General features: G+C 36.6%; 1 protein-coding gene across 4 annotated transcripts in view; it reads left to right on the forward strand.

The window, feature by feature from the left end:
- GAS2 (growth arrest specific 2) overlaps window positions 1-27632 on the forward strand; it is an 82475-nt gene that overhangs the window by 40207 nt on the left and 14636 nt on the right. For 3 of the 4 annotated variants that reach the window (XM_051777229.1, XM_051777231.1, XM_051777230.1), the window contains exons 5-8: window positions 787-819; window positions 2338-2401; window positions 6918-7062; window positions 10352-10459. In XM_051777229.1, coding sequence (XP_051633189.1) covers window positions 787-819; window positions 2338-2401; window positions 6918-7062; window positions 10352-10459 — 350 coding nt within the window. The remainder of the gene's footprint in view (window positions 1-786; window positions 820-2337; window positions 2402-6917; window positions 7063-10351; window positions 10460-27632) is intronic. The other variant, XM_051777232.1, reaches the window with a different exon arrangement.

Consider the following 27632-nt stretch of genomic DNA (forward strand, 5'->3'; position numbering starts at 1 on the left):
TTTTGTTTGGGAAGAGCATTGATGGAAAAATGTTTTACCTGTTTTAATCAAATTCTCTTCTGGTTGTATTTATGGATCTTTTTGCAAAGAACAGTCATTGAACCTCTCTTTTTCTCCTCCATTCCAAAGTTAATCAGATGTGCATATGTATGAATTACCATTGAGTTTCTTTGACTCTCCCAAACCCAGTTTCCACCATTTATATTTTGGGGAATGCCTTATTTCTTAAAATCGAGTTTTATTTTGGGGCAGTCCCAACTGGTTTAAAACCAAAGCAGCAGAATACATTTCTAGGGCCACGAATGTAACACTTTAAAAATACTGATTACTGGTAAAGGTAAATGTTTAATGGAATTGCTGTGTTGTGGCAAGGAAGAATATTGAGAACAGCTGAATGTCCAAGATTACATTATTTACATTTTTAGTAACAGATGGCTGAAGGATAAAAATATTTTTTCTAGTGCAATACAATTCCAGTTCTCATGCTCTGCACTTTCACTTCTGGAATATATTTGGATGAGATCAAAGAGGAAGAATGCATACACCTGAAAGGGCTACACAGACACTAGGAAAAGATATTGGGATGAGCATTCAACTCACACCACTTATCATACATTTATTCACATCAGTGGAGCTGGAAGTTGAAGTTGCAGAGGTTGAGGGTCTGCCCCAGAGTGTTGGTTATCTAGAGGTGTTTAAGTCTGTGGATTCCTATTTTGGGTCTCATATGTAGAACAAAGTAATTACTTTCAGAGCTTTAACTAGACATTGAAATATCTTTTTCAGGTATGGTATTTTTGCTTCATGCATTTGAGTTAGGTGAGTCTTTAGATTACCAAACATTTATACAGCTGATGTGTTGACCTTTACTCATTAGAAACAAATCAATTTTGATGCTGGTGGGTTTTTTTTTTTCTGATTTATACAAATACACAATTACTTTTTGGTGTCAATTCAATCTGAAGGGCAAGGTGCAAATCTTTTGATTATTGCTGAAGTTTTTAAAACCTGATTTTTATCCACAAGATTAGGGCTTTATTGCAGTAGGTATTTCTGAAGTATAGATGATGATGTACACATAAATGACTTTTTTCTTTTTTTTTTCTTCTATTTTTACTCTCTTCTTTTTAGAGTTTTGAGGAGTTCATTATCCAAACAGCCACAGACCTTTCTTCATTTGCTGATTTTGGATTTTGCTTATATGCTTAGCTGAACTCCTTTACAGAACATTACCTATTGGAGTCATTGGGGGAAAAAAGTTATATTGGTTTATGTTGGCATTTCCTAATTGTTATGACCCACCCCTGAAGGTGAGGTTAACTGAGGTTCTTGTTAATAGATTACTTCATATATGGCAGGTTTATTTCAGAACAATTTGCAGTAGAAAGGAGATATGTAGCCATTTTGGTTATTATCTGTGGAAATGCAACAGCATAAAAGTATAAAGATATCACTTTAGAAAATATGTAAGAAAAAGAAAGAAAGAGAAGGAAAGGATAAGAGTAGGTAGTGGAGAGGAAAAATATCACCACTTATGGATCCAGTGGCCAGACATGATTGTTGCAATTTAAATGTCTGCTGGTTGAAGTGATGGTTGCAGTCTTGATCTGTAGGAAAGCCCATGAAACAAAGAGTTCCAGGGGTTAATATATGTCAGGTTTAGGTGGGACAGCCCAGGTGAGAGTTCCTGCTGTGTCTGAGCTGCTTCTGAGGCTTAAAAACTACATGTTCTATGTAGAATCTAGGTGTGAAAACTTGCATATATGTATGTGCATGTAAAGAAGTTTGTTCAGGATTTTTGACTGTGATGAACTGAATTCCTAAAGCATTCTAGCTCCATGTTTGCTTTAAGAGGAGATGTATAAAAAATTCAGGACTGAATTTATAGAAAGACATATCTTTGCTAATGCAATTTTGTTGGTTTTGTGATTTAAATCGGCTAAGAAAAATAGTGATCTTAAGGACATGAATTCTCTTATTTTATAGAAATAAAAGTATCCCTCTAATGTTATTTTTAACATTTGACTAATTTAAGTGTTCTGCCAGAGTTCTTGATTATTTTTAAATAGTTACGAATTGCTTGCAGATTACCAATTAGCCCAAATAATTGCTCAGTGATTTAGATAACTAAATGGAACTTCCTAAACTTTCTTCACTCTGAGAACCACTCAATCCCATCCTTTTTATTCCAGTAAAACTCCACTGCAAGCCAAAGAAAACTAAGTCTTATCAGAGTCAAGAGTTACAGATGTTGATGATTAGGTTCCATTCCATCACTTAGACCTTTAAAATAGCTTTTATTTATCAGTGTTTTCCATCTTCATTCTCCTTTCCCAGTACTCCACAAGCAGCCAAGGGAGGTGTGTCTTTGTTTGCTGGAGCTTGGAAGGATTGCAGCAAGGTAGGTGAAAATATTTAAAGCATGGTGAAATATTTGCATTCTTGACAGCAGTGGCTATTGAGAGACTTGATAAATCAGCACATCTCAAGTTAACTTCTGTGCTCATTAGGTTCAAGGAGAGTGGTTGTCTTGATGCCACTCAAGAATATCTCGAGGGCCATTGTTAACAAATATAATGAAATCTCTGTACCATCAGTTCAATGAAGGTATTTTTTGACTATCCTTGTATTAGGAGAGGAAAGAATTGAATTTTTTTTTTCTAAATAAAGCTTTGAGCTGTTTCTCCTTTTAACAGTCAGATCTCTCTATAAACAACTGCGATTTAATTAACTTTACTGGTAATAAATTGATCTTCACATGACCTAAATCTGACCTAAATGTTTGTAGCCATGCTGGACCTGTGTAATGTTATCTTTGATGTCAAGACAACAGTGACTTTTGATAGACAGTCCAAACAACCGTAACTAGAACGTGATTTTCCCTTTTTGCAGATGCAGATTTAACCAACATAGTGCATAAAATTTGCTAAAAAATACATGAACAGCAGTGCTGCTGCCCGGTCTTGCATGTAAATTGCAGTTGTGCTCATCCATGTGTATCCAACTGGAGTGTCTCACTATTGAGATAGTTTCATTAATTTCAGAAGAATTCCTTGTGGTGACAATCAGTGTGGAGGAGACCCCTGTTTATTCCTAGCTTAAGAATTAGTATTGGTCGTGTCATAATTGTGTTATGTGTATTCATATTTTGGGAATGAACTCACATGGGAAACTGCTTAATTAGGCATTTGTTCCTTGGTCAAGTTTCAGAAAAACCCTTGCTGTCAGCTTGCACAGGAATAGCAATGACCAGAAAGAGGGCTGATTTCCGGTTTTCCGGAATTTTGTTATCTCTGTGAAACTTGGAATCAGTCCAACATGGAAAAAAAAAATCATTTTACCTTCCCATGAATAAGAAAGTAGGTGCATAATGAAATGGAGTGTAAAGAATCTTAATTTACCTGAGCAAAAAACTGTGCTTTCAAGACCCAGCTTGGAGAGAGAGCCACCAGCACCCAGCTGTCAGGAATGTCTGCCCCAGGTAGATTCCTTGATAGTATCCAGCTTCCTCAGGGAATGTATGTCAGTGGCAGGGCTGGATTCTGCTGAAGTGGGTTGAGTTAGATTTAATCTCATTTTGCACTGAGACCTGATTTCTCAACAGATCTACGAGGGAATGAAAATTGAATCTTACCCTTTTATGTTCATCTTAAACTTCCATGTTCCAGATGTTTTCTGTTCCAAACATGAAAAGAAACACTGAACAAATAAATAAACCATGTTTTCATTTATTGTGCATTTCTACCCCTTCGCCTTTAAAATATTTGTATTTTATTTTATATTTATATTATCATATATCATGAATGTATTTTATATGTTGTGTTTGTGTTTCTGCATTTATGTTTCTATGTTTTAATTTTGTTTATAGGTTAGGGGTCAAATAACAGGTGTCTGTCTACTTGTTCCTGCTCTAGTATCTCTTCAGGAACAAACAAACACCCGTTTATAATCTTGCACATTTCAAAGGTGCACAAAAAAACTGTTGAAGTGGAACGTCAGGTTAAACATAATTGAAAGCCAAATATGGGATCCCGATTTTGCCTGAGCTGAGGTAAATTAGAACTATATGGGAAAGGAGAATAATTGATGCTTGCCCCCACTAAGTGTAGGGAAGCGGACATTAAACTGACATTGTCGTGCTGCTTTAAGGAGAAGTCAAATGTCTGCGTGCTTTGTAAAGCAAATTGCGTCTGTTCGCACTCCCGGGGTCTGCTTCCGACAACAGGAGCTGCGGAGATCTTTGAAAAGGTGCCTCGGTCTGTTTTTAAAGAACGAAAAGAGTAAGAGACACTAAAGAACTTTTTACTTTTCTCTTCCTTTTTTGTTTTGGAAGCAGAAAGTGGCTTACTCCTCAGAAGGATTCGGCTTTTGGCACACTTTGCTCAGCTAGATAACTCTTAGTCTTCAGGGTCTGTAACTCCCATAAATCGACCTAAGCCTTTCTATTTAATGCAAATAGGCTTGTGATTGAGGCACAAATGAGCAAGAATGAGGATTGTTTGAGGAGGAGATAGAATGGAGCTCTGTTCTGCTAAACTTGAACCTATTCAACAGATACTCTGTGGAGGAAGGGAGAAAGGTGATAATTTACCTTTGCTTTAGCAATGCTTTTAGCCTGTTATCTCTTAGTGTCCTTTTAGCCAAATTAGAGACAGATGGACTTGATGGATGGACTGCACAGTGAGTGGGAAACTGGTGTGACCACTTGGCTCAAAGAGTGGCAGTTCAAAGCCCAGATACTAATAAAAATAGAATTGCCTGATAAATTATCCTGGATTTCAGTTGTTTATGAAAACAAAACTCTGAGCTCATCTGCAAAATTTCAATAGCTAAAATGGGCCCTGGTGTGCACTGGCAGATGTCATGTGGATCCAGTGAGAAGATTTATGAGAGAGGGAAGTGTCCTACAGGATAAAATTGACAATACACAGGACTGTTGCACAGTGGGTTGCACAGGTCCAGCATTCTCCCAAAGTATTTGAAAGTCAGAGACTGTACAATGGAAAACAGCTAAATTATCTTTTCTGCATAAAAAATGAAATTCTTGGGTAACTGTTAAACTCCGGGCGGTTAAACAACCCCCACAGGTATTTTGGAATTACTGTTGAGCAATTTCAAGATCTTTCTGCTATTGTATTCAATTTTACCTTACTAAAAATGGAAAGTGGTGCTCTAAGAAGTCTAGAGGAGATCGTGTTACAGTCCAGTGCTGCTTCATTTGTAGTTGTGAGAGGCCAGGCTGGAAAGGAGCACAAAAGGAAATTCTCAGCATACCTTCCCAAGCAGAATTTGCACCTCTACCCCTCACAGAAGAGATGTGGGTTTTACACTTTGAGCTTTCCAGCAACTTTGCTTCAGGTTGATTCAGTATGTGGAAAAAAAATGCCTGCGTGTTTATTAATCGATTTTATTTTCCAGCTTTTCACCAGAGGAATTCAGAGTACTGGAAGCACAGGGAGCTTTAAAAATCTGTCCCAAAGACAAAAAGTGGAATTTATGGAAAGCAGTAGAAGCAAAGAAGCAACATTGCTTGGAGTGAAAGAGTTTTATTTGATGAGTAAGGCTGTATGCAGGAGCAGGCTTAGAGCCCAGTAGGAATTTAATGATTTACAGCCTGTCAGCATCTGCAGACAGACAGGAAGTCAATGGATTGTATATAAGTGCTTGCCTCAGTGTTGGCTGACTTTTCATTAGGGAGACTGCACCAGTTAGAGGCCAATACAAGCACAGATTTGGTTCTTAGTTTCCTTTATATTAATTTACTAAACAGTGTGACTAAATTAAATGTTATCAGAAAACCACGAAAGCTGGTATATGTGCTTGTGCCTTTTCTCTGTACACTTCTAACATTATTATGGTATTTAGCTTAGATTTTCATGATACATATTTGTTACTGCCCAATATTTTAGTGTCCAGATCTTTACCTAGATAAGTCAGTATAGTTCTGCATCTGGGCTATGGACATTTCTGCTACAGACGAAAGTATGGTTTCATTTATTCAAGTAGTTTGCCATGAGAAGTCCACCTGGCATGATAACTTTTCCAAGCTAAAATCCTTCTCGGAAAAAAGAACTCTCTCCATTTTTCTGGGTTTTGTTCAGCATTGGCAAATAAAATAAAATAAAAGGGAATTTTCAGTGATTAGGAAAATGGGATGGACTTTCAAACTTCTGAGGTGTAAAAGCTCTGCTGCTTGCTGTGAGACTGACTCAATCACTTGCCATAAAGCTTTCAAAAGCTCTTTCAAAAAGAGCCTTGCTCTCCAAGGGCTCTGAGTTGCTCCATGCTGAAGTTGCACGTATTTGGTTTTAGCTGGATCTTAAAGTCTGTGGCTGCTGTAAACTGAGATCTGAACATTGGTTGTCAAAAATCAGGTAGAAAAAGCAATTGCCAATTTTGAAAAATAGTGGCCACATCTCTATTTATGCATAAATTTAGTGCAATAGCTGAGACCAGGATGAGCCTTAATCCCTTTTCATCTGAATTTCTTCGAAAAATACTAACACAAAATATAAGTTGTCAAGTAATTTGAAAGGATGTTGTTTGGAGAGAAAAGAAAAAATTAAAAAAAAAAAGGAGGCAAATGTGCTGAGCTTGAGTCTGTCCTGTATGGTATAGCAAATCTGAGGTCTAGTGTTGTTCATAAATTAGTTATTCACCAACATATATGTGATCAGACACAGAAGTTGAAAAACCCCTGTATTTCCTGTAAATTTAACTGAGAGACTCCCTCTAAATTCATTTGAAACAACAGCAGTAGTGATTGATATATTTTATACATGTTTATAAATGAATGTACCATTCTGTTATTGCACGGTGGTGCAATACAGAAAGTAGAAATCCTTTCCACTATTTTGTTTTGAAATATGCAGTACTTTATGCTAACTAGTAATATATTATTTGCATGTTTCCAAAAGGTTTGGGGTGGAGCCTCCTGGATTAATAAAGTTAGAAAAAGAAATTGAGCAAGAGGAAACATTTTCAGCTCCCCTTCCATCTCCTTCACCGTCACCAACAAAGTCTCCTGGGAAAAAGAGCACAGGGAAACTCTTGGATGATGCTGTAAGTTGTGGGGGGAAGCTTCTTCCTGTCTGGTCTGTTCTGATATGCACTTCCTTGCAAAGCACACACAAACCTGAGTTTAACATTGCACTGTATTTTGAACGTCTGCAGGCTGACAGGGTTAATTTGTTGTTTACCACGATTATTTATGTCGGAAGCTTGAAAAAAAACCCAGCTCCTCACACTGTGTAGCAGCTCTGCAGCTTAGCCTAGCTCTGTGCTTGGGGGCCACGTTCCCTTCTTATTGCTCCTTTACTTCTTATTCATCAACTCCCACTTTGGTGCTTTGTCTGAGGAAGGACTGAGTCAGGACTGGGAGATCTGGCTCCTACCGACTTGTACTGAATGTTAACAAACACTTCTAAGATGTTTCAGCCTAATTTTTATGCTGCTGTTCTGCATGTTTCTCACATAGTAAAAAAACCAAGCATTGTTTTCCTCGTTGTTAGAACAAAAGCATCTTGTTTTAAATTTCATTAAACTCATTGCAGCATACTGAGTGTTCATTTCTCTGCTGCAAACCCATAGGGGTTCGTTTGAAACAGCTGGATTCAGATGAAAAGGACACATTTTGAGACCATGAAGAGGTTAAACTTGAAAAGTACAAATCTAGCCTGTAAAAAGAAGCAGTTACCATAGTAACTGCTACATTGTGAGGTAGATGTGCCACCTGGGAGTTACAAAGCACTTCTTGAAAAATCCATGTGCCACTTTCCTGTTACAAAGAGCAGATGGAATATAATGTTCGTTCATTTTATTGAAACACTCTTTTTTTTTTTTTCTTTGATGCATATAATTACATTTAAAATTTTTTGGTTTGTATTTCTTCCTTAACTTTGCGAAAGCACTCATGTTTCAACAGAATTGAGAAAGAACAGTTCTGTGTAGAAGGAGCATGGTGACTGCATATCTTGTAGAAACAGAGCAGAGAGTATGAAGGTTGTCTCTAACCACCTCCTTTAATTTAGAAAGCAGTAGGGATAGAAACAGAATGGAATTCATCCAGCTAGATTCCTGACCCACACTGCCCCAGACACTCACACCATAAAATAGCAGCAGTGCTCGTATAGTCCAGACACAAAATAAAATAGAATATAATTCTTCCCCCTGCTTCCTTATTTGATTTCCAAATTCCACTTAATAATACTCCTCTGTCCTTTGGGATAGTAAGGCAATGGAAGCCCCAACAGCAGGATCAGCAGTGAAGGTCTTATTATTCTCTGTTTCACACTGGTATAAATCTCTTCGCTTTCATTCTCCAGAGGCTGAAGAAGGCTCTACTTTGCTTACACAGTTCAAAACAGCCTTGAGCCTCTTAGGCTCAGCTACTCCAGGTTTTTGCTTGCTTAGATGAACTCTGATAGGTGCAGCATTAAGGCGTGGTTCATACTATCTATTTTCAGCTTCGAATTTCAAGTGTCTCCAGAGGTGATAAATGCCACGTGGTGTTGGGGCAGAAATCCCTGATAATTGAACAGTGTTCAGAGGCCCATTGCCAAATAGGTCCCTCAGCACAATCCAGCCTTAGTACTGCATTCCAAGAAATACAGCAATACACCTTTTTCATCCTCAGCAACCTGCACTTGGATTTAAATCCTCAACCACCGACTTCATGCAAGTTGTTCCTGTTGTACATTGGCTGTCTAAGTAGTTTGATTCACCAGAACTGGTGAACTCTCACCCATGCTGATAAGATCACTTGAATAACTAATTTTAAAATTCAAATTCAAACCGAGGACAACTCATCTGATACCCAAGAAACACTTTTTTGTGTGTGTTTAAAATACAGGTAGAGTTCCTCTGCTAAGTGTTATTTTAATTTATTTTCTTTTTCACAAAAATATTATGCCCTGATTTAAAAACCAAAACAAAACAAAAGCATTAAGAATAAGAAAAACCTCCACAAAAGAATAAAGTTACTCAGATAACAGCACTGAATAATTTCAGAAATAATTGGAAAGCCTTTAAATCACTCAATAGGGCTGATTTCAATAGCACAGAAACAATAGTTGCCTACCTTTTATGTTTTTTTCTAGCTTATTTAACATACTATAACTTAATTCTTAAAGCAAGTCTGAAAAACATTTGTAGTTCAGAACCCTTTCATGTTCATCTATTCACAGTAATCAAAACACCTACCAGAGTGCCATGGCTTTGCCCAGATATTTTTTCTTGCTATGAAACAATGTAAGACTTTCATTTTTCAGCTGTTCTGACAATATCCTTCCCTGGACCTCAGGCTGTTTTTACAGGCCTTGATTTACAAGGCCTGTCTTTGGAATACTTTTTTGAAGTGGAAAACAACATCTACAGGTTGCTGTGGCATTTTGCACTGGCTGACACGGGTGCACTAGGTCAGCATCCATCCAGGAAAGTGCAGGATGTGGAAGTGCTGCCCTTGCTCTTGCTGTCCTGTGCAGCCCTGCAGCTTGAATGTCAAGTAAGGGTTTCTCAGCCAGATCTCTTCTTTTGGCATGGATGCCTCTGCTACTTTCCCATCACTGAAGAGCACAAAAATATACTTTTAGTAAACATCAGTGCCTTTGGTAGCACATGCAAGACCAAGGAGGCCAGAGTCAAGCTGATGCAGTTATTAAAAAGCAGGAAAGTGGTTTTCATCTGTCTTTTCTCAGCCCTTGTTTCGGGGGGTGGGTAGGTAGGTAGGTTTGACAATGGACTAGAAGCCCCTTTAAATTACCCTTGATTGCACTGTGCCCTTAATGGGGACATCATCAAAGGGTGGTTGGCAATTCTGGGGAGTGTCTTGGCCTGAATTTATGATTATGTTACAGTATTTTATATTTTTTTTAAGGTGTTAGTGCAAAATTTGAAAGAGGCAGGGCCTCTTATGGATGAGGAAGATGCTTCTGTATTTATTATAAATATTTAGAAGAGAGAATGCATCTTTATGACATCTTCCTTTTGCCTGTTAGTCTTGCCAGCACTTTGAGCTAATTCACCATAAAATACTGAGAACACATCTACAAGAGTTTGGTCCTGAACTCGACGTAAGGAAATGTTTGGCTTCAGTTAAACAGAACAGATTTAATGTTGAACTGTGTGATGTTCATCTCCATTTTTAACTCATCACAGCTATTAAATAATTGTTGATATTGGAAGCACCATAGGGTGCTTTCTAGGATTACAGAAATATTAAGAAAATTAAGAAAAATTAAGAAAAATATCATCAATTAAGATTTATGTTATAGATATGACAGATGTCTCAATGAATATTTTACTACACGTGCTATTTTAAACAGTTTCTGTTAATAACTTCTGTGTTTCCCAGGTTAAACACATTTCTGAGGACCCACCTTGTAAATGCCCTAATAAGTTCTGCGTGGAGCGTCTTTCACAGGGAAGATACAGAGTTGGAGAGAAGATCCTCTTTATCAGGGTAAAGGTTTTATTTTTACTTTGTAGTGAGTTGCTAGTGTCTGCTACCTTCCACTTTGAAAATTACATCACTGATTAAGAGGAGAAAGTATTTTGTTGTTACCAGCACTGACTCATTTTTAGGACACAATTAGGGAATAAATAAACTACAGCATGTTAGCTGAGCCAAGGAACTGTTGATATGTGGTAGATCCTTCTGGCTTTAGGTCATTGAATTTGCTCTCTCTTTGATAAATGGAAACCAAAAGAAAAGTCTTCAGAAATGGACATGATGACATCCTCTCAGTTTGTCTTGAAAGAACATCCACTGCATTAAAACAATCTTTCTTCCACTTTGTTTTGGCTGATACTATTTGACAGGTCAGGAAGCAGATCAAAGGCTTCATGATCATTGAGTTGCCAAGTCCTGACTAAGATATATTGTTCGAGTAGGATGAGTGAAACATTAATGTCCATAGTACTTAATTTGATTAACAGATATTTCCAAACCCAGCCTTGTATTTCAGACTTTGTATGTAGAGTATTAATTCCCGTAGCACAAAGTTAATCATTAGTATAAATATTTGCTAGCATTACTAGCTGGCAGAATTTAGCACAGCTATGCTTTCCAAACTTAATTTTGATCCTCTTAATCTCCGTTTATGTCTGTGGTAATAACGACTGAAAATATGCTAATCTTGCTATTCCGTAGTAATATGTCTTGTGCTCTGCTTCTTTCCATTTTCCTCTCCACATGCACTATTCTTGAGCCATGACTTGACACAGGGATAGCTCTTGCTCTCAAATAACTGTTATCCCTGTTTTGCTAAAGGCACATAACTGTGGCCTGATAAAACTGAAGATTTAGCACCTATGAGAACGAAAGAAGTCAGAGGGACTCCTTCCCAGCTGTAGAAGTCAAGTTCCCAGCTCAACAAAACATGTTGGGTCATAAACTTATCCTTAACTGAGGTCAAATCTAGATAAGGATTTGGGTTTTCTCAGGAGTGTGAAGTTGAGAACACGTGTAAGTACTGTGCTGAAAAAGGAGTGGGAACTCCCAATTAACTCAGTAATAGGTCAGAAAGAAGAAGAAATAAAGGATTTGTTAAATCTCGCAGATAGTCTGAGATTTAACATGCTAGTATAAAGGATTTATAGCTTTTCTGGTTCTTAGCCAGTGAGACTTTTTTTTTTAATTCTGCAGTATATTTAATGGCTTTATTACTAGGTTCAAATGACTGAAGAAGGTAATGATCATTAACCAAAGACCTCAGTAATCTGGCACAGTTTAACACTTACATTTTCTTCCTTTCGATTTTAATTTCAAAAAAACAGCATCAAAGTATTTTTAATCTTCTAGTTTTGAGAAATTTGAGTTTTGCCAGAATGGTGAGTGTCAAATTCTCTTTCGCTGGCTTCTTTATTTTGTGGTCTAGTCCATGCCATATTTCATTCCAGGTTTGCAAACAAAGCACCTTTTTCATATCATGCTGCCACATTCCAAATTGAACTGTGAAAAAAAAAAAAACCAAAAAAACCAGTAATACAGATTAGATATTAAACTACAGTATTAGAGGTCATTCCTGCCAAACTGATATTAATGGAAACTTGCCATGAATTTTGGTGGAAGCAAGTCCCTGTTCCTTAGTTTTAAAAGACAATTGTCTTTTGGTTTTGGTTGGTTTGAACCTCGTTTTGGAATTCTTCACTGGATCACGGTAAGTTTTTTGCTCTTCCTTCTACATGTTCTTATCGTGTACATGAGCAGATTTATGCTCCTCCTATGTTATATGTTCTTTACACAGCACGACACAGAACTGTATTATCAGTCTATTAGCTTTCTCCAGTAACCTCTATAGGACTTAAAACCTATATAATTTCAGTGATTCTACAAGTATGCCATGTGGTAGGAGTTGACATCTATTCATTGATGATTAAGATTGGTTTTTTTTTTTTCAGAAATTATTTAATAATATTATATGTGTTAAAATTTTGTTCTAGTTCTGCAAGTTCTGCTAAAAGAAAACCCCAAACAATCAAACAAACAAAAGCAGGAGAAAAAGTGTCCCAAGTACATCTTTTTTTTTAATTTATATCTGTATATGAAACAAGTGAAAAAGGAACAGCAAAGAAAAATAAAATGTGGCAGAACGTAGATTTCACACAAAAAATCACAGAAAACAAGTTACATGTGTCAATCTACTTCTAAGGAGAAGGACCCTTTGGAATATGTAGCAAAACAGGGGGGGGACAGTCCTTCAGAATTTCTCTTGTATCATAGTAACTTCTTAAGGTAATGGTCCCATCAAAATTGCTAGAGTGATTTTTTAACACGGGAAAATATTTAAATTGCAAAAAAACCTTGTGGATCCATGAACTAATGAAATAATGGAAATCCATGAAAACAATAAGATGCTTAAATCTCTTGATAAAAATGAGTGTCCCAAAAGCAGTTCTTTATGCATGCATAATCACGTTCAGTTTATGCCTTATAATTCTATAAGATATAAACTGAACACAATTATCATAATGTTGTGGTGGCTGAGATGCTAAAAATTTATTTTCCATAAAAATTTATCTGCTTGTGAGTTCTTTTTCCTTCCTCCAAAACAGAAGGGAAAGAATCTAAATTCTACTCAAACAAACAGAATGGAAGACATGTTTTACACTAATGGATTATGTTAATAACTTCAAATAAATGAAATGACCAGCTTATTTAAAACTGAAACATTGGTTTACAATTAGTGGGATCTCTGTATGTGTGCCATATACAATTAATTATTTCCCTGTTTACTCTCACATCCTACCATTATGCCTTAATCTTTCAAATTGGAACTGAATTAATAAGCCTGTTTTTAAAATTAAGAATAACAAGTTATGAAAACTTGAACAAATATATGTTTTATAACTTGGGAAAGAGACTCATAGAGTCTGAAATGCTTACTACTTGCAGAAGGCAGCACAGGAGTGATTTAGATTAACAGAGATTTTTATAGCAAGAAATGTCAGTCACACTTTTAAAAAAAGTACTTTTTTCAACAGTTTCAGTGACAAGAATTCTTATTTCTGGTTATCTCATGTTTGTTGCGTTGTGTAGGTGTAAGTATAAACATTTCCCACAAACTAGCAAGCTTCTCTCAGGAACATCTGTTGTGACAACAATCAAATCCTTGGGTTCTGCACCAAAATTAGTGAAAAATTATTTCTTTGTGCAACTAGAATCACAGTAGATGATATAATGCAGCCTGGCTTTAGCACTTCTCATTTTTCCCAGATAGATGTTCTTTATCTTGAAGGCCAGTTGATAAGGATGTGGTTGCTCTTACTTCTAATAATTAATATCACTTAGCATTATTTTGCTATGGTAGTAACAAAATGTTTGTTCAATGCTTTTTTTTTTTTTTTTTTTTTTTTTTACCTTCTAAATCCCAGGAAATGAAAGCTGTTATTTATCTGCTACAGCTCCTGTGTAGAAACTTTTATTTTGGGATTTACTAACACATGTGTGTGTAATATCTATGTTTATATATATAATAGCACTCTGCAGACAGTCTGTTGTGCACTATTGCCTCTTCCTGGTGAGAAAAATGTACTTGTGTATAAACACAGAAGCACATTTGACTCCAAACTGTCCAGGTAGGGAGGATATATCATATAAGAGCTGGAAATGAGAAGAAATAGAAAGCAGATTTGACTATACAGTTCTCAAGAACTCAAATGTCTGGTTCTGCCTTTCCAATCTAAATACATAAGTTGTACTCATAGGTTTTGCTTCGTGTGCTTCTGTCTTTTGGGTTTTTTTTTCTTCAGAATCACTTTCCTGGCTTTTTTCTCTTCCTTATTCCAAAGATTTTAACATCTGTTCTGCTTTTCCCAGGCCCATTGACTTCCAGTCTGCAAAATAGTTTACCATTTTAGCAGTGAAATTCCTTCCTTAAGCTTTATCCATAGCAAATACCTTTCAAGGGTGTCTAAAAAGTCAAAATCATAGGCAGATGGGGAGTTTTAATGAAGCTAACTCCAAGGGAGATGTAGTGGGATGCCTGGGATCTTGTGAGTGAGTTCTGAAAACACATTGGCTTTCTTTGGCTTCTAATCTCAGTCTCCTGAGATTCTCTCAACTCAAGAATGCAAAAGATCTTGGGAAAGATGTACCTAAAGTCCAGCCCTAATTGATGCCCCAAATGTAAGATGGTTTTGGAGACCTTTCAGCTGGAGACTTTACTATGTGCCAATTCCTCTCCACCAGCTTTGCACTCACAGAGTAGGTGGCACATTTCAGTCTTACTTGTGGAGTTCTTCTCAGCTTTCTCAGGTTTCGTTTGTTGTTTAAAAAAAAACAAAAATAAAGGCCTTAAAGGGCCAGTCAAATTCACTCCACAGGACTCCAAAGCTGGTGGACAAACAGGGATATAGAATGTGTCACTGGGGTGACCAGAGTTAAATGCTGCCTGTGGAAGGGTCAGGAAATCTATTTTCTTTTGTACTCTGACATTACTCTGTTGACATTGGGCAGACCCTGCCCTCCCCCAGTTTAACTTGCAGCTTGCTTGTTCTTACAGTTGCACTTTCTGTCCTGCCTCTCCCTTCTTTTCTTAATTTTTTTTTTCCCCCTTCCTGCCTGGAGCTTTTCTTACTCAGATTTAGAAGCTTCTGTGGAGCCAGAAGCCCATGGACATCTCTTTGATCACTTTGTACTTGGGGATGCTGTCTTTGCACTCAATACAAGAGCAGCTACAGCTCCACTCTAGGGTTCTGTGAAGCCTTGACATTTCTATTTAAATGGTTGACAGACTTTCACTGAGGGTAGGCCAAACAATAAAGTGCCAGAAATTAAATAAATATTAGTTTGCCCTTCTTGGTTTAGTTTTCTATGTTTTTTTTTCCTTGATATGCTGCATTTGTGTGGCCATTCATGTTAATTATGTGTCTAGAACTTTGAAAGGATTCATTGTGAACTGCTTTGCAAAAAACCCTTCATAAATCAAATTCTTAGCTGCTAATTTAATGGAAAACTGTTAGAGTGACTCCTTTTTGCTTTCACACCAATGAAGTTCTTGTTAGACTTGGCTGAAAACTTCTTGACAAAATGCATGTGTGGGAATGCATGTCAGAGATGTTTCAGGGGACCTGACAGACTGTGCAGTAATTCTGCAGTTTTTCTTGCTAGCTTAGACCTGTTTGCCTCAGTGACCTCCTTCTGTGGACAATCAAATATTGTGTCTTCTTTAATTCCCTGTGTCTCCCTCGATGCATTATTTCACGGTGAGGTCTCCACTCAGAGATCTGAAAAATCTTTAGCAAATCATATTGTGCGTGTTTTTGGGGTGTAATGCATCTTAAAGAAGTGTCACATTCTGGTTCTTGAAATGACTAATACACCTGTGGCAATTTCCTGCCAAGGTATTTATCATTTGAACTTCTAGAGATGAAGTTATAACAACATTACATTCCCTGAAATCAGTAGAAAGAGAACTCTCCCTTGGGAGGAGGCCAGGGTAGAGTATTCTGAAGCTTTATGTGTAATATCTTTAAAAGCATTACCCACAAATTCCAGCTGACTTCCTTAGCAATGCAATTCAGGTGTGGGAAGCCTTTGGAGTGCCCTTAATGCAGCTGGTGCCTGCAAGAGCTGAAGATGGCAAAGAAAGACATCCCCAGGTGCTTGAGTTTCCTCTCTGGCAGGAACGTGCCAGGGTAAAATCACCCTGCACACCAGTGCCAGCAGCATGTTCTCTGTGGTAATTAATCATACCAAAAACATTGGCAGTGCTTTAAAGGTAAATGAAGATGAGTAACAAAGTTGGATAAATATATGTATTGTAGATCTCATTATTTCAGACCCTTTTTCCTAAAATGCTGAGAGTACAAAACTAGACTAAATTATATAACTCCCCTCCTCTCCTTTTTCTGCTTCTCTAACTCCTTTTATATGAAAGGTACTGCACTGGCATCTGCATATCTGAGAGCACTGATACACTGCTGATCTATTCCACCATTAGGCTACAGACAAGCATTTTCAAAATAAAAAAGCCTTTATAGTGTTGTATTGAGAACCACAGATTGGGTCCCATAAGTTTATACTGAAAATACTGAAAGGGGAAAGTATTTCCTTTTTGTTCAGTTATTTTCTAGTTGTGTTTCTGTTTAATCATTTTGTAAGAATCCAAAGTTTACTAGACAGTAGTATATTTTACATTAATGATGTGGACAGCAATTTGTGCTTGCAGTTTAGAACTAGTGAACCAGATTGTTTAGAAATGGAGGTGCAGCTATTTGTGGTGTTGCTCTTTAAGAAAAATAGCACTGAGCTTTGCATTTCTTATTTGAACTTCTTTGACGAGCTGAAAAGGTCTTGTATGACACCGATGTGATTAATATTTAACCCAGTTAAGGTAAACACATCTATCTTTTGTAGAGGAAAGCTACAATATTTTAGGGAGTGAATTTAAGTTGATATTCTTCACTGTCATTTTAGATAATTGCTATGCAATGCTAATTAAAAAGGAGAACACCAACGTGATTCTTTGTTACTATATCCTTTGTCTACAGTATATTTTTATACTGTAAACATAACTTATGCTGCCACCTAGAGAAAAGACAATAAATGCAGCTTACCTGGAGCTGGTGGCATGAGTAAACCAAAGCTTCTGCACTGTTCATAAGAGATTCTCATTGGACATTTAAGATTCAGGCATAAAAGTGCATTGATTATCTATTGCAGTATTCTTTAGCTTCAGGGTAATCCTCTTAAAGAACTCTCAGCTTACGTGGCAGTCTCCAGGAATGATGGCTCTGCACAGAACTGAGTTGGCCATGATTTAACAAAAATGGTGTGGAGACTTTTAAAATATTTAATGCAATGCGGTTTGGCCTTTCTATTCCTAAAATACCAGGAAAAAAGTTAAAGTGCATTTAAAAAAGTGTTTTATTTCTTTATCTTGTCAGCGTGAAAGCAAGGCTTTTTCCTCTTGTTGTGTCCAGGTACACTTTGTAAGCATTCATGTTGTTGACTAAACACAATTTATATCTCCTGTATTTTGTTTTCAAGCTCCATTGCACCTCTGTGGCAACTTGCAAGATGTGAGTGAAGGTATAAAGGACTTTTTACAATAAATAAACGCAGCAGGATTTCATCCCGTGTAGGGGATTGATGGCTTTGTCCTCCATGCTGCCTTCCAGTTCTGATCAGAAGAAAAGCAGCAAATGCTGTATTTCCAAACCCTCTTTGTCATGTTGAAATATAGAACATTGCATTTTAATGAGAATAGTCATGATTTGTATGGCAGAGAATTTATCAACCAGTCTGTTCCATGAGGATTTTTTTTTTCCTGACGGAAGTTATGAGATGCCCACTCTTCCTGGGGAGACAGGGGGAAGTTGAATTTTTATTTTGGGCTTTTGTTCTCTTAAAAAAAAATTTTTATTATTATTATTTTTATTTTTTTTTTTTTTTAGAATCCAAGGACTGCATTATCTCACCTACAGGGTTGTGTCAGTGGAGAGGAGCAAGCAATTCCTCTCTGTTTCTATTATGTTGATTAACAGGATTGTTAAACAAATCACAGAATTGCATGGCATTTTCTATTATTTATCTTTTAGATTAAAAATTTAAATAGTAAAGTGTCAGTTTGAGATGTTCTTTGTCAGAAATTACGGGGATTATTTTTGCATTGATTTCTTAAGATTCCATCTTGAGGTGTCAGGTTCCAACTTTAAAAGAGAAAAAATGACTTCAGCTGCATCTTGATTATTTATCAAGAAACTCTCATGGAAGAGAATGAATAAAACAGTGAGACATTTACTCTTAACAGTTATGCCCTTTTAATTATTTATTAATCCAATTCCATTTGGAAGAGCCAAAGACTATGAAATAATCATGATACATTCATTGTATCTATTTTATGTTGCAATAGCATAGGAATAGTACTTCTAGGATATATTGAACAATGCTTTCTAAGTGCAGATTTTTAGATTTTTGTGTAACTACAATGCAATAAAATTTTCCTTTTAAATGTAATTTGCTTTTAATAATTTAGGACAGTATTAATAGTTATTCTCACTTCCTATTTTAAATTCCACTTGCTAATGTAAATAGTTAAAGAAAAATATGGTAAATATTTTTATGCCAGAGAAACTGGCAAATATTTTTTGCCAGGAAGTCTATTCTACAGTAAAATAGAAATAAGGAAAGAGATTTTAAGGTTAAATGCACTTAAATTTGATTATATTATTTTTTCTCGTCCAAAGACAACTCACCCTTCAAGGTCTTTGTGCTGAACGTCTATAAAATTTAGTTTATGATCAAAATACATGAACAGGTTAAAAATACAGGTTGTAGTAGTTCTCTACTACCCTGTAGTTGCTGCATTTTTGCCTTGGTGAAAAGTTTATTAATTATCACATGAATGATACAGAATAAGTACCAATTTAGAGGCAGATGCAAGTTGTTAGACAAACCCTTTTGTAAATAATACTGATATAACTTTAAGTAATTTTAAAAATTTGCCTTAGGGCCTTATCATAGAATCATAGAATGGGTCAGGATGGAAGGGAGATGTATTCCTTATATCTAATCTCACTCAGCTCTCTGTCAGTTTAAAACCATTATCCCTTTCCCCATCTTGTCACAACGTGGCAAGTTGCTGCTTCACCTGCTGGGTTTACTTTGACAGTCTTGCTTTTTTCGTGTCATCTTAAACATATATGACCATGTTAATGTCACAGAAACTTGTCTTTAACAGAAAATTGTATTTAAGAGTAATTATTTATTAAGGAGACATATTTATAAATATTTGGGAAATGCATAGCCATAATCATTTCCTGTCTCATTTGAAGGAACATTTAATAATCTCAAAGACTTCTTAAATATGAAGGAAGTGGGTTTGTGCCTCTGTCTCAAAGTTTTACACGTTAGACTACCTGTAAGGGAACTGTTTTCCACCTCCTCTGTGTTCTGCCCCACCATCCCCGAACTGAAACCCTTCATTTCCTGAATTTTTGAATCTTCTTTTTCCTTTTCAGTGAGATAGAGGTATAATACTTGATCTTTACACATCTGAATTTCAGTCTTGAACCCAGACACAGTTTTGAATCTTTCCATTAGAACGACAATGGATATAAATCCATGTGCAAGTGGTTCTGGTGTGGCAGGGATACTTAAAGACATGACAAGGCCCTTTGTCTTGGCAACCAACTGATGGCTTCCTGGTCCCCTTCTACTAGTCACAAAATGGGAATGTCTGTTAGAGTAATTTTGGTTTTTTTTAAACTGTCACAGATTATACAGATTGACATTTTGATACCATTTTGCTCTAACATGTTGCTTTCTATGGAAGACATTTGAGCTCAACTAAACTGGTTTCTCTTCAGGTTCCAAAATATCTCCTGGTTTCCATCAAGGGAACACACTAAAAAACCAAAAAATTGTAGTAGCTATTCTTTTTACAGCTCAGGTTTCTCTTTCAGGACTGGACCTGAGAAACATGTTGCCCTTATACATGTTGCCTGTTATTCACCCAGTTAAACTAATCTGAAACTTAATTTCAGACATTGTAATTAATGATAATACTTTAATATTGTTTTGAACAATAAATTCTTTCAACTATAGGGTAGAGTTTAAAAATTTTTAGGTTAGAAAGTTTCTCAGTGAAAAAATTTCCCAAGATCATCTTGCTGCCATTTCTTTTTATTTTTATTATCTGGTCATAAAGACAGTGATCTGTATTGTTTCTTCATCTATCTTCATTGTATTGGACAACTTTTTTTTTTTTAAACACCAAACAAAAGCAGACAATATTTCTATGGAACCTGACTGACTTGCTGAGGACCTACTTCCAAAAGTGTTGCCCTTTTAGACAGACTTACAAAACTACTGATGTTTTCATATTCTGTTTCCTGGGTTTGGTTTTTGGTACTGTCCTCCATGTATTTAAGTCCTGTTTTAAATCCCAGGAAGGAGTGTCTTAATGAAATGGTCATGAGAAGCAGTGCTCAGGTGAAGCTGACACTTCCTGAGGCTGCACACACAACTGAGAGGATTTGCTTGGTTCCTTGGACACTCAAAAGTCAGGTGGAGAATAATCCGGTCAGAGCCCACAACTCCTATTGCAACTTCCTTGTCCTTTGGGGTTAGGAAGCACTTCCCAACACATGGAGATGGAAGTTGCTGAGCTGCCACAGTGTTAAAATGTAAGGACTGGCAGGTAGGTGAACTGAAGTTAGAATAAAGGAATACCACGTTGAAAAGTGTAACAACTTCAGCATAGATCAGTCAGGTCCAATATCGAAAGCATGGAAAAAGTGAGTCTACAAAAGATCCTTACATGAGGGGAAAAAGTAAAATCCATCATAAATCCATCAGGATTATCAGTTATCCTGGTCCAATACTCTGGTAGCTGGCTGAGATGTATCAAGGAAGTAGGAAAAGTAATATACAACTGGAATGTTTTATTTAGGCAAATATAAACATGAAGTGAACAAAAGTAACTCTTATTTTCCCTTTCTGTTAGAACAAAATTTTCAAACTGTGTGGGTTTTTTTCTGTTTAACGTGGTTCTTTTTCTGTTCCAGGAAACATTTTCAGTGTGGAAACCAAAATAGGTATTCACTAAACTTGTTGCAAAAGCCATGCAGAGGGATTTTTCGAACAAAGCATTGATTAGATCATCTTTAATTGTCTGATCCAATTTTGCTGAAGGTGGGAAAGTGCAGTAAATATTAAAAAGGGTAACACATTGACTTTGGGCTTCCTAAGTGTCCCCATCTGGTTCATGCCAACAGGTTATAATTTCCACTTGTAAATAAGGCTGATTTCTCTCTTTCAGCATGATTGGAATAGTGCCCAGTTTCTCTGTTCCATCCTATATGTTTCCAGTCTGTTCCCTGTTCAAATGAATTTAAAAAAAATGTAGAAATGGGATCTGTGATTGGAAAGTAAAATCAATGCCTAAAGGTAAAGTCCAAGTCAGTTTACAGCTTGAGCAAAAAAAAAGTTAAACACCTTCCTCTCCCCTCCACCTCCTGGTGTCAAGGCATATTGTTTTTTCCTTTGTATACATATAAAACACAGACATCTATTATAAAGAATAAGAGGATAACTCTGGATGGCCTAAAAAACCTCCTTTGCAAAAAGTATGTATTTTACATATTTTTTTGATTTTTACTTTAAATTTTATTTTAAAATTTATTTTCAACATTTTTTTGTGTGTAAGGTATAGAACCCCACAGCAGCATTCAGAATTCTGTGTAAAACTTTCAAAGCCAAATGATATAAGTCAAATGATGGGCTGAAAAAAAAAACCCCAGGTTTTCAGAAATTACTGTGGTGTTCATGCAAATTTCTTGGCTTGTTTTATGTAACAATTTCCTCCTGATTCACTGAGGGGTGAGAGGGACAATGCAAAGAACCCTGTTTCTGTTTTCCTTCTCTCCTCCCCACCCCAGTCTCTCAAAGTATATATATTGGCAAGCCAAAGAATGATATCATGGCAGTTTCGTGCTGAAAGTGTATATTGTTCTCAAGTCTCCCTGCTTCTTTTTAGTCTGCTTTGCTGGAGTGGTGGGTTTGTTTTTTTCTGATTTGTTTTTGTTTAAATTTAATGCAGTGTTTGCAAAAGATGCTGTAGAAAGTCCTACGTAAGACAACTTGGATTTTGGAGGAGTCCCTGACAGTCTGGTCTGCAGGTGCTGATAATTGTGTTTCATTTTATCACAGATTCAGGTATAATATGACTGATTTACTCAGGGCTACAGCCTTAGTTGCCTAATTTTAGAACAGATTTCCAACAGAGGAAAAGTAATAGCGAAGACAGGGTGTGTCTATTTGGGATATTTTTTTTTTTATTAGATATTATCATTTAAGTGTTCAGCCTTGACCTAGCCCTGATGCCTTTGCAAATAGTGCAAGAAAAAAAAAATGAAATCTGTGAAGTAAAGTTGATTCTCAGTGCTTCAGCAAACCCCATCAGTACAGAAAAACTAGTGAAGATAAGCAATCTGCCAGTAGTTTTGGAGTACCTGAGCATGTGTGGAAGGGTAGGGGAAAGAGCTTTTGTTAAATGTGCTGAGCATCCACATCCCTTCTTTCAGGCTGGTGAAAAGCATTGCAAAATGTCCCTAACATTATTATACTGGCTAGGCTTGTGATGGTGCTTCCCTGACTCCTCTCTCTGTTCCCTGCTGTTGTTTCCATTTAGTCCAAAAAGCTGGCCCCAGGGTTGAGCCAGAGGAGATGCCTTAAAGCTCAAAGCTTTGTGCTGTGTACCCTGGTGTTTGTGGCATGAAATCTTTGCTGTAGGAATTGTGGAGGTCAAGTGTTTGATCCAGGTCTGGCAATATTATATATATATTTCTGCATAAAAGATTGTTCGGTGAGTTATTCTGTGAAGTCAAGAGTCTGACTGTGTTTGGCTCAGAGCCACCAAGTAACTTCTTGCAGATTCTAGTGAATATTAATGTATTGACTTTTAATACTTCAGGAATTGTTACGTAATATCCCCAATTTTGCTAATGCTGAAGAAAAGAGTCCAATACAAAAAATAAGAGTATGCTAATGATGAAAGATTCTGTTGATGTGAAAACAGAAATAATTACATTTCATACTGTCATCTTTGCATTCATGTTTCTTAGCTGTTCAAAATTCATAATACCTGCTCAGGGGATATCTTGAGAAGAAAATAACGTGGAAAGAAGTTCTCAGAACTGGTGCTTAGCATTAGCAAGGCTTGTCTAAGGGAGAGGTCTCTGTAGCTTTGTCTCTGTCTGGAGCTGCTGCTTGGGGTTATCCATGACCATGTAAGAAATTAAAACTAATAGTCTTGTCCTAGCATTTAGTTTTCACTTTCGAGATTAACGTAATAACAAAAACTGTTTGAAAAGCAAAGTCTTTTTAGAATGGAAGCTTAAAATAACTTAATAGATTCTCCAGTCTGAGGAAGAAGTGGCCAGGGCACACCACACAGATGTGGGACATAGGAAGCACTGTCTACTCCACAGTTCAGATGTAGCAGTATGAATGAGAGACAGTATTTCAGAAGGCATTTCAGCCAAGAACGTTTCTATAGCTTTTTCAGGCTTTACTGAAGCATCACATGATCACCTTAACAGAAAGAAAAAAACAAAACAAAACAAAAAAGCCCCCACCCCCTCCTCCAAAACCCTGCCAAAACCCCAGAATGACAAAATAACCAATGAACCCACCCCCAGCAAAAATAAACCCAAAAAAAACCCCAAACCCTAACCCCCCAAACCACCTCAAAACAATGTCATCACTGTGCAAAGTCATCTTGTAACCAATTATTAATTTCTCTATTGCTCTACTGGAGCATTATCAGGATCTGTTATTCTAACAGTAAGTAAAAAGTACTTCTCTGATGGAATTGAAATCTAAAGATGAAGGGATATTTGCATACTTGATCCTTTCATGCTGGATTTGTCTAAAGGTAGTTCTTCCTTTTGTTACACTTTTTTCTGAAGGGGTTTTGCATAATTCTTGCTATTGCAATCATGATTAAAAAGCATACATGCAATAGAAGTGCTGTTTCTGTTCCTGCTGTGTTGTACTCTCTCTATGTCCTGCAATGTAGGACTAAGTGGTATAAAATTTATTCATGGTTCTGGGGAAGTGACAACTGGTTTGTGTTCTCTGAGAGAACATATAGACCAGCTACACGTAAATGAGCACTGAGGAAAACACCTTTTCCAGGAGTCAGTTCTAAATCAGAAACAAGTTTGCATATTAAAAGGGAAGGGATAGAAACTCCAGGCTACTCTGTTAGAGTAATCAGTGCCTTTTTGGCAACCAGCACATTTTCCCATTCCAAGATCTTTGCCAGAACCTAAAAAGATCTTTCTTCTGGTATTTGCAGAAAGATATAAAACTGATGACTGCAAAGAGATCCAACACACTAGAATATATATACAACAGGGGATTTCCACGTGATTGAATCGAAGTGCTGTCAGGTTACAGCTGGCAGCCATCAAAACTAAACTAACACTAGCTTTAAATAATTCATTCCTGTGTCAGGAGAGTTATCAGAGTCCTAAAATTATTAAATACCCACAGAAAACCAGCACTATATGAAAAATATGTGTGCTTTTTAAGTAGGACCGCTTCTCCTTTTAACCCCATCCATTCTTTGTCTTCACTTCCATGCCAAGGAAGTGGCTGGTTTTTTGGTAGCACTCAAGGCACTTTAAATGGATTTCAGGGCTTGGCACCTGGTCAGCCTCTCACAAGTGTCATGAATGTACAGTAAACTGTCCTGGAAAGCATTCCAAAGATAAACTTGGAATTCCGCAGAACAAAAGTGATGGTATTACCATGATTTTTTCCTGGATCTGTCCCATGGAAAAGTTAATATCAGATGTGCTCTCAAAGTAGGGCTGAGGAGAACAAGAATATCATCATTTTCTGTTTTACCAGTTTGGTGAATCTGGGCAATAAATCTTGGCAGTTTCATGTCCATGTAAAATACATTGTCATGTGTCGAAGCAATTAAAAAATCAAATTATCACATCCAACTAGATGAGGCTGATTTCAGCTGAATTTCACTTTGTGCTAAATTTTTTTAAAAGAAAAGCCTGAATTAAAAAAATATCTGAAATGATTCATATGTTTACAGTTTAGAACATTAGAAAGATTTGTTAATGTGGCTGAGAAATGAAATACTTCTAATTTGTATGTTCAGTATTGATGCAATAGTAGTGTAAGGCTATGTATGAGGTGCTGGTAAGAAGGTTCAAAAATGAGTGTAATGACTGTGACAGAGTAGTGATGTGTATAAAATAGTCAACTTCAACATGTGATATTCATACATTTTGTAAGTTGAAATGCAGATCCCTAATTTCTCTATGGTACCATTAATTTCAGAGCAAACCCATTTTAGGTTCAAATTAGGTTCAAATTCATTTGACATATGATTCAAGATGATGGCAAGTGCTAATTTGATCCCAGAAAGAAAGGAAAAAGGTTGAGCAAGAGAAGTTACTATTAGTGAAATATCAGGCAGCCACGTCATATATTAACTTGTGTTTATGGTACCCTCATCAGTGCAATTAATTCATCCCTGATCTGCATTTGGATGAGTACTTCTAGAAGCTGGGAGAGGGACCAGATGTGGATTTCCTGCCTTCACATTGCATCAGAAGTAAATTTTGTCCACTTAATGTGCTAGTTTAAGTTCTCCAGCCACTTGCACTCTTGTCCAGTTGTTGTACCTGGTATGTAATTTCCAGTATTATTTATATTCTGGTCAAATTTGGCTCAAAGATTTCCATTCAAGCTGCAGTCACTTGAGCTATAGTGGATTTGAAATACCTAATGTACTACAGATGGCACTTGACTAGATTTGGCTCTGTAGCCAAATACATATGTGTATTTGGATCTATAGTCAAGACTGATGATTGCAGTCTTGGATAAATAATTTCTGATCTGTAATACCTTAACTTCATTTGAAGTTATTTATTCCATTCAGATTGTTTTCACAATTTTTTAACACATTAGTATAGCTTTGGTTCCTTACTGACAACACTGCTTTCATATATTTGCAGTGACATAATTTCATTCCAGCTTCGTAACATCATGGCCCATAGACTCACACTGACATCATTTTGAAAACTCTGAGAGGATGCTTTGTACTATTTAAAGGAAATTAAGCCTAAGTATAAACATTATTGAAATTATGCCACCCTTGTTCTCCCCTCATTACCCCAGTGTAAATTAGAAGGCATTTTAATGAATCCCATGGAGTTAAATAAATTTATATCAGGCCTGCTCATTTAAAAAAATAACCCCTAGTCTTAATTTAAGCAAGATCTGATAAAACAATCTGTCTCTAGATACTTTCCAAATGTAATTTTCTTGGTTATGCATGTAGTTCTGTTGATGTAAAAACCAGGGGATGGAGGTAGGAGGCAATTTCCAAATCTCTACCTCTTACTCTGGGACATCTGTGACTGTTTTCATCATTTTGGTGTTGCCTTGAACTGTTCATATGTAAGACTGTGGAAAACAAATCTTGAGACTTTTGTTCTCTTTGTCTATTAGATCTTATCTAAAAGCACACGGGTCAAGGTTTCCAGAATAACTAAGAATCATAAAACAGAAGGCATCTGAAGCACTCTGTAGGCAGCCAGATAACCCAGTATCGTGGGTTATCTGTGTTTTGCACAGGTTTTCTGAAGTATCTTAGAGAATCCTGACAATTCTTGTGAATAAAATCAGTCAGTATTGCTTGCAGGAATATTATCTGAATATTGCCAGTTCACTGATTTTTAATTATAACCCCTTTGTCTCTGTTAAAGGTGCTAGTAACAAAAATATTCTTGTCTGAAGTAATTTTCCCATGAAAGCTACAGCTGTCCCACTGCAGTGTTAGCAGGAATACTGCAGGATAGAGTTGGCAGTGCACTCACTTCTTGGGACCTGGACTTTCTTAGATAACGTTCATTTCCTGATTGTGTTCTTTGATTTCAGTTTACATGAAACTTTAAAGATTGCTCCTGTTTATAATGTTTATATAATATTTATATGTAAAGGCAAATTGAGATGGAATTTGGCAACAGTGAGAACATCGTGTTGCTAAAAGAGATAATGGTCAAATTTTTTGTGTGTGTGAATTGAATTTAGGGTGAGGCCATAGGAGAATTAGAGTGCAGAGACTTGCTGGCACTTAGGACTATGATGAGAAAATAGTGGGATAAAGAGTGAAATAAAATATACAAGCAATGCATTTTTCAAAGACAGGTGCTGTACAAGTGAAAAAGCCCATATAGAATCATAGATGGGTTTGGGTCAGAAAGGACTTTAAAGATAGTCTAGTTCCAACCCTCCTGCTATGGGCAGGGAAAATCTGGAATTAATAAAAAATAGCTGTTAGCATGAATGTATAACATCCTGATATTCAGCATAATTGAGTAATGTTAAGTATCAGTTGTTAATTACTGTCTGTTCACCAGACATAGAGCAAATAATAGCGCAGGTATAGACATATGCATGTAATGACCTTTAATCTTAAGTGTTGGTCAGCTCATGTTTTTTACCTTACCATGCTCTGCCTACAGGGCTTATGAATCTACAGGGTTATGAATCTAGGAGGGCATTTTTCGAAAGAGGAAAAGGACATCTGGTTAAATGAAGCTGTAGAAGTGGAACTGTATAAATAGGAGAGAAAAAAGAACCCTTTTTCTTT

This window comes from Manacus candei, unplaced genomic scaffold (genome assembly GCF_025592945.1).
Source record: "Manacus candei isolate 608988 ecotype Guabito, Panama unplaced genomic scaffold, ASM2559294v1 h1tg000009l, whole genome shotgun sequence".
Classification (NCBI taxonomy): domain Eukaryota; kingdom Metazoa; phylum Chordata; class Aves; order Passeriformes; family Pipridae; genus Manacus; species Manacus candei.